Source organism: Sinocyclocheilus grahami, unplaced genomic scaffold (genome assembly GCF_001515645.1).
Source record: "Sinocyclocheilus grahami isolate Dianchi unplaced genomic scaffold, SAMN03320097.WGS_v1.1 scaffold411.1, whole genome shotgun sequence".
Lineage (NCBI taxonomy): Eukaryota > Metazoa > Chordata > Actinopteri > Cypriniformes > Cyprinidae > Sinocyclocheilus > Sinocyclocheilus grahami.
Window position 1 is genome coordinate 308,716 of NW_015505590.1, and position 7,851 is coordinate 316,566.

Here is a 7,851-nt window from a genome sequence, read left to right on the forward strand (position 1 = left end):
TGATTCATTCAGGAACAAAACACCGTCATGTTGCTCAGAGACGCAAAGCAGCGCTGTGGCTTTGTTTGGAATTATTTTTGTTGGCGAAATAGTGCAAAAACAGGCAATATGGTGTCTAAAACGTAAGTCTCTTAATAAAACTTCTAGTTTATTGAACTGTTGTAAAACAATCAATATCACATTTGTATATGGTAATTTTTGGAGAAAAAAAGGCACTCTTCCGTGTGAAATTGATTAACTATATGAAGTGGTATAAATATACACATTTTCTGCCCCCATGTCCTGTATTTGTGATCATTCTGAATGTATTTTAATAGACTGAATCATGCAGTGATCACGCAAAGCGGACTCTAAATGCGCACGCGCACTAGACTTCACGTAATGCGTGCACTCTGTAGGTGTTTGGCATGTTTTTTTGCGTCGTGAGAATATTGAGTAAAATAGCTCACTTGTCATGGAGTTATTGAACTATATCATGTTATGAATAAACTAAACATTCTGAATTTTTACCTCAGTGTGTTTCTTCTGAGTTTATGTGTGCGGTCACGCTCATTTGTTCTGAAGTCTCGAGACAAACAGAGTGAGCCTCCGCGCGAGCTTGTATTCTGCTAACTTGCTGCAATTCTTTCTGATGACGCAGTAACTTACCGCGGGAAGAAAAAATCTTCGGTCTGTCCAATGATTGTAAAGTCATCAGGTCCGTCAGACTGAAGATATTTTAGCGGTAATGTGTCCACAAATATTTAAGACCCGTCGAATCCGAATTTAAGACATTTTAAGACTTTTTAAGGACCCGCGGACACCCTGTACATATTTGTTAGCTGACAGGGGCATGTCGACACGTGGAACCACATGCGCCTACAGATATATTTCACAAGTAGTAAATTCAACACAATGTAAAGTGGCAATATTGGATAAATGGTTATCAGAGAGTGTATAAATGTATTCAAATTCTGAACGGATTATAGCCCAGAAAGTATGCAAAGAGCACTCCCCTTATCACTAAAAAGCTCAGGTTTAAGAGATTAAGGATAATCGATTATTTGATCGTTAATTTAAAGGATGATTGATCATGGGAATTTCTGTAAATTAGCATCCCTTGAGTCCATAATGGAAAACGTATTGGCTACTTACAGCATGCGACGCCACTTGGCGGTACTTGCCGAGATCTTCTGCTCTGACCAGCTCCTCCGGCACAGTCTTTCCTCTCTGAAAAACAAAGCCACATAAAAGGCTAAGTACATTTATGAAGGCACACAGTGCTCCACACAGTGACTAAATAAAAGCACAATTAAATCCTCACCTTCTTTCTCTCTGTGGTTAAGACGGTGGCCTTGTCTTGGAGCTGTAAAACATCAATTTCATTAGATTTGAAAAAAGAATCTCACATGCAATGAAATCATTGCAGAACATTCAACCACGAGGTACTTTTATTTCAACACACCTTCTGTATGATCTCTGGAGTCATTCCAATCTGCTCACTGATCTCCATGGCCTCACCGCCAGCACCCTACAAGATCAAATCAGTTTAAAGATATTACAAAAATATATACACTTAAATAGATTGTACCAAAAAAAATTCCAGTGTTGGGAATCATTTGGACTCAATTTTGATGACATATAGTTTGTTTTTATTTCTATTTTAATGGCAAGATCATGGCATCTTTAAAAATAAAACCGTATTTCCATAAAGTGGTAATGAAAAACCACTAACAACCAACTCGACTTCATTATAACCAGAATTTAGATGCATTTACACAGACTGCTTATTGCAGCTCAGATATGTAATGAATGCATTTACAATTTTATAAATAATGAAATAGACATTTTGGGTTTGAATATAAATTTTGAACATTTAAATGTTATTAAAAAATTACAAACTAAAACTAAACATGAAACTACAATCACCGGCTGGTGGCAGATAGTCATCATTATTTCAAACGATTCATTCTAAATGGCTGATCGTTATGAATGTGTCAGTGAATCATTCAGTCAAATGATTAGCGGCATTTTGTTGGCAAATTAATCAGTGTTTTTGAACAATGTTGTCGGAGACGCACACCGTTTCTGCTGCGGATTTGTTCGGAAATTTCATTGGCTGCTACATCACGTAGTCTTTTTAAACATAGTACTGTTTTCGCAAATCATTTTTTTTCTCCCACCTATAATGAACGCATAAATTGGCTGTTCACACTGTCAGTTTTTGGGATTGACAACCGCATTTTCTTTACAGGTGTGAGTCTCGAAATGTCACGTTCACACAGCAGCGTACAGTTGTGTTTAGAATACTTTCTGTATGAACGTGCAATGGGAGTCAAGCCCCTATTCCTTACTAGTAACCATAGCGACAGTGACCAAAGTAAATTCAAAGATGGCGACGTGCATAAAACTGAAAGTCGTATCACTTTCTGACACGTCAAGAGTCCAATCGAGCCGCAAGTTCTTTTGTCAAATCTTCATTAACCAACAGCAGCTTTTAAATTTTGGTGGAGAGCGGAGTATTTGAGTCGCGCGCAGAACACAAAACTGACGGGAGCGGCTACGGTGGAAAACTGAAGGGATCTAAAACGTTCAGATGACATGCAGCTCATTTCTCCATCACTGTAAGTTACCAAAAACACACATGAAAACACGTAACACACGGTAGATGCGCGTTTGTGCACAGAGCGGCTCTCTCTCGCACTGTATGACGTGACAGACAACTAGTTGTCCAGTCCTGTTCCGCTCACACAGCGCGTGTGTTCCGAGAATGCGGTTGTGAGTACTGAAAATTTACAAGTGAGAGTTCGGTTACAGAATGCGAAAGTTCTTTTGTCAAATCTTCATTAACCAACAGCAGCTTTTAAATTTTGGTGGAGAGCGGAGTATTTGAGTCGCGCGCAGAACACAAAACTGACGGGAGCGGCTACGGTGGAAAACTGAAGGGATCTAAAACGTTCAGATGACATGCAGCTCATTTCTCCATCACTGTAAGTTACCAAAAACACACATGAAAACACGTAACACACGGTAGATGCGCGTTTGTGCACAGAGCGGCTCTCTCTCGCACTGTATGACGTGACAGACAACTAGTTGTCCAGTCCTGTTCCGCTCACACAGCGCGTGTGTTCCGAGAATGCGGTTGTGAGTACTGAAAATTTACAAGTGAGAGTTCGGTTACAGAATGCGATTGTCACACCCGTAAATAACCGAACTGTGTGTGAACGTAACCGTATTAAGGACTCAAATATAGGCCTGTCACAATAACTTTTTGTTGTGCAATATATTGTCCCAGAAATAATTAGGGATGCGCCGATCTGATATTCATATCGGGTATCGGCTCCGATAGTGCCATTTTTCTCGGATCGGGTATCGGTCAGAGAGAACCGATCCAAATCCGATAAAAAAAAAATTCCGATTGTGCGAATTATTCTGTGTTACTTCTGAAGCCATACGATAGCTTAATGTGAGCTACATATGAATATTTAAGTCCTTACATTAAAGTTCACACAAACTCTTTTCTCCGCTGTGGCTGTCAGTCATTCGTTCAGCCTTTAAAGTTTAAACCCTGGTCTCGTTCGGTTACAGCAGTCAGCTCGGTAAAGCTCTCTCCAAGATCATTCTGTGTTCCCATTATACTTGATTTGTAAATATATGTCTATGATTTTACAAAAAGGACTTTGTGTAACATTTTACCATATTTAGCACTTTTATTTGTTCTCACAAAATATTGTTTTTCACTAAACGTTTGGATTTCTAAAATTATTGTGCACTGATTTTTCTAGAATAACTTTTGCTGCCGAATTATCCACCAACCTAGTTTATGATAAATTTTTGTCAGATTATAAATATACATAGGCCTATATTTTTTCATATTTATTGTTTATTAAATTTTTCTTTATAATGAAGTAGTCTGTATCTACTAGATTGTGAAAGAATGATTATCAGTTCCACACACAGAGATATATAAATTCGACATTTATTTAAATGAGGGAAAAAAACTTCACTGGTATCGGATCAGTATCGGTATCGGCCAATACCGAACCCTAGGTATCGGAGGCGAAAAAAGCGGATCGGCGCATCCCTAGTTAAGGGTGGAAATAAAGAATGAGTTCAGGACAATAGTCGCATTACAACTGTAACTTTTTATATGATCATCTACAGTCATTCATTTTCAGGACTGTTTTAAGGGGTCATATGATGCGATTTCGATTTTTCCTTTCTCTTTGGAGTGTTACAAGCTCTTGGTGCATAAAGACAAACTTAATTCTTAAGAATATTTAGATCATGAAAATTAAGTAGCAAAATATTAGATTAAAAAACTTGAATAAATAGTAAATAAACATTTTCTGACAAAAAAGTGCAAAGTAACAAGTAGAAAAAAAGAAAAATGCACAAAGAACGTGTATGGAGATTTTTCCATCAACAGATGTTTCCCTGACCTTCTTTTCTCTGTAAATTAAGGCTGCGCACTATTGCTGAAAAACACAATCACTAGTACTCAGCAGTCAGATGTCCGTATATGCACAAAGGCACAGATCCCTAAACAAGGCCATATCTGCAGATGAAACTTTTTTTTGTAGAAGCATTTTTTAAATTTGAACTAGCACCTCGTGACTACACCACGCTATGTACAAGAAGCTGCAAAAGACACAGGCGCAAGTGGAATGTACAAAACACGGTGCCATTATTTTAAGTAACTATAATGGGCGATATATTGCGTCACCAAAATTGATTGAGGTCATGTACATATATTGCGCGATAATTCGATATATTGATTATTGCGACAGGCCTACTCAAATACAGGACTGACAACCGTATTCTGCTGCTGTGTGAACGTGGCCATAGTCTGGAGAAATTACTGACCACAGCTGCAGGCTGAGAAGCAGGAGTGGCCTGTGGAGCGATCAGTCCGGCTTGAGGTTTGAGTGTAGCCAAAGCTGCAAGCAGAATAATGAACACGTCAGTAAAGGCACAGTACCATCAGCACATCCAGAAAGCACAATTCTGCCACTCTCACCCTCTCTGGCGGCAGTGACCTCTTTCGTGAGTCGAGCGATGACTCTGCAGGCCGCATCGTGCTGGTAGAGAGCGTGAGACAGCTCCTGTCGAGTGGTCTGCAACTGTTGCCTCAGAGTAAAACTGTGCAGCATTACGGCATCCTGGAGGACCGACAAACTCAGTGATGGAGAAAGACATCATGCATTTCGTCTTCACACAGTCAGGCCAAAGAACTCACCCACTCATCCTGCAGAGATTTGAGGATCGCGGGAATACTAGTGGCAGAGGGAGCCTTCGGTCGAATGGGGTGAGACACTAAAAGTAAAGAAATGGATGCATTTTGAAGTGGCCATATAGCATTTGAACTTCTCATGAAAACAGTGTCATCTGTGCTGCTGTACCTTTGATATCAATGAGCTGCTCCTCAGACAGTGGCTGTCCACTGATGGGGTCTGCTCCATTCTCCGCTATGTATTTCTCTATCAGACGTCTCTCAAACACTTGATTGGAGACAGGAGAGACACAGGGGTGCTCCGGCACCTCGTTTGAAACTGGGGAGAGAACAAGATCTTTTTAGGAATCCCAATAAATAAAATGCATTCAAATCAAATACAAGTCTCCTTCCTCTTCAGTACAAATACTTCTTTAGGAGGACACCGCGGTTAATCAAATGTTTCTGACAATACGTTATTCTCTCATTTACATGCAATAATTAGCCTAGACTTCACAAAACTTGACATGCACGTTACTTTTCCCTTGTGAGTATGATTTGCTTGTCGAGCTATAACGTTAAAGAAGAGACCGCTCCAGGTACAAACACAAACATTGCGTTAATACGCTTCTAGCTCAATGAAATGCAGCAAAGCCACCAAAAAAGCATCGTAATTAAAGTGTAGTTTCTCATATACGAGGTTTCTGCTAATATAGCACAACAATGGCTAACGCCGCACACTGCTAATCACTCATGCTAACAGAAACAAACTCACTTACTAGCACAAACCAAAGACATCTCGCTCAAACAGACGCGCTCCCGCTTTTCAAGCAAAGATGAAATAAAAATCAACTCATAAACTTAAAATCGACACAGAGTTGATGTTTTTAATCAATGAAGGTGCTGCATGTCCCGATTCAGAACACGTTGATGTGCCGTGCCGCTCAAACAGCGGTGCATGACGGGATACTGACTCCTCCAGAGAGAGCGGAAGCTCAAACCGATGGTCTTCCTCCAGCGGGCGCACGGCTTTGGGCTCATCTTGACACAGCGCTGAGAAATGTAACAGGCACCACGTGACCATGATGAAGCCTTTGTACACTGGCCTAATCATTAATATGTTTTACTGGAAAACAACAGGGACGCTTCTTTCACAGGGTCCCCAACAGGTTTAAAAGTGGCTACATTTTTGCAGGGCTTGTTTTAATGGATTTTAAAGGGATAGTTCACCCAAAAATGAAAATGTGATGTTTATCTGCTTAGCCCCAGGGCATCCAAGATGTAGGTGACTGTTTCTTCAGTAGAACACATTTAATGATTTTTAACTCCAACAGTTGCAGTCTATCAGTGAGCGAGAGCAAGCGCAAATCCTGGCATCGGGAGGTCGCAGCGCCACTTCTGGTGGCATCCCCAGCTGCAACTAGTCGTTTCTGGCAGCTGCCACGGTCTTTCACGCCGTTTCTGCTGTTTGTTCGGTAAAACTACACTGTGCATACTATATACAGGAGCGTAGCCATCATTTCAGAAGTGAGGGGGACAGAAATGTTTTATATTAGGGATGCACGATATATCGGCCACCATATCGGTATCGGCCGATAAATGCAAATTTTTTTCTGTTATCGGTATCGGCCTGATAAGAAAATTTGGCCGATATCTTTAAGCCGATAAATAATGCATTATTTCCTTCAGAGACACTTCAGATGCGCGCTGTTCGTTTGCAGCCTTTTGTGCAATTGTACGTTGTAATATTGTGTTTATTTGATGTATATCTGATTTATCTCATATAGAATGCGTTTGGTTAAGTTAAAAGAGCGCTTCAGTTTACCGGTGATCATCTTTAGCTCAGCACACGCAGCTCAAACAGCAGTGCACAACATTAATAACTATGATTGGGAATGTCGTGTATATAAAATTCTAATGAGAACATTATTATAATAAAACGTTGGGAATTCTTTGGGTTTAGTTGCCGTGTTTCAGCGCGTTGATATGGGACAATAACTGCGTACATATATAAGTTGTAATATTATGTTTATGTTGTATTAATATTAATCTCAGGATGCATTTCCTTGAGTCCTTGAGTTTGCCAGCAAAACGCTTCAGTTGACCGTGTTCATTCAGCTCTTCAGCTTCAGCACGCGCAGCTCAACGGCTGCTATTTAAAACAGTGGTATTAATTTGTTACTTTTTCAAAATCATTGATACATTATTAATAACAACAACCACTTGTATTGTTCTCTTATTATTTTCATCAACAATATGGTTTAGTAATTAAAATCATTTAATTATTGTCCGTGCAGAGGCTATTCCGTTTTATTGATCTATGGCACATTCATTTTGATTCTTTACACGTGTAATGATGTCCAGTGACTTGTTTGCATTATTTATGCATAATTTTATTTATTTGTAAGACTTTATGACTAAATTTGGTAATGGGAGAGTAAAAATATTTTTAAAACGTACACCGTTCAAACTAGGCTGCTTATGTTGAAGTGTTTGGGATGTGGCTTTTAATGATGAGACCTTTTTTGTAATCAGGCTCTCAAAAAGTATATAACAATTTGGATATAGATTTATCGGCCAACATATCGGTTATCGGCTTTCAAAAATAAAGAATAATCGGTTATCGGCCAAAATTTTCATATCGGTGCATCCCTAAAAAA

The 7,851-nt window shown here is 39.5% G+C and overlaps 1 protein-coding gene across 1 annotated transcript in view; it reads right to left on the minus strand.

Annotated features, from left to right (window-relative positions):
- Nucleotides 1-6,206, minus strand: part of LOC107550993 (pre-mRNA-processing factor 19-like) — a 10,622-nt gene extending 4,416 nt beyond the window's left edge. Inside the window, exons 1-8 of the mRNA XM_016232469.1 lie at nucleotides 5,971-6,206; nucleotides 5,382-5,531; nucleotides 5,219-5,295; nucleotides 5,000-5,141; nucleotides 4,846-4,919; nucleotides 1,445-1,510; nucleotides 1,304-1,345; nucleotides 1,135-1,209 (exon numbers count right to left, since the gene is read on the minus strand). Of these exons, the coding sequence (XP_016087955.1) occupies nucleotides 1,135-1,209; nucleotides 1,304-1,345; nucleotides 1,445-1,510; nucleotides 4,846-4,919; nucleotides 5,000-5,141; nucleotides 5,219-5,295; nucleotides 5,382-5,531; nucleotides 5,971-5,989 (645 nt within the window). The 5' untranslated portion in view covers nucleotides 5,990-6,206. The remainder of the gene's footprint in view (nucleotides 1-1,134; nucleotides 1,210-1,303; nucleotides 1,346-1,444; nucleotides 1,511-4,845; nucleotides 4,920-4,999; nucleotides 5,142-5,218; nucleotides 5,296-5,381; nucleotides 5,532-5,970) is intronic.
- Nucleotides 6,207-7,851: the final 1,645 nt, after the last annotated feature.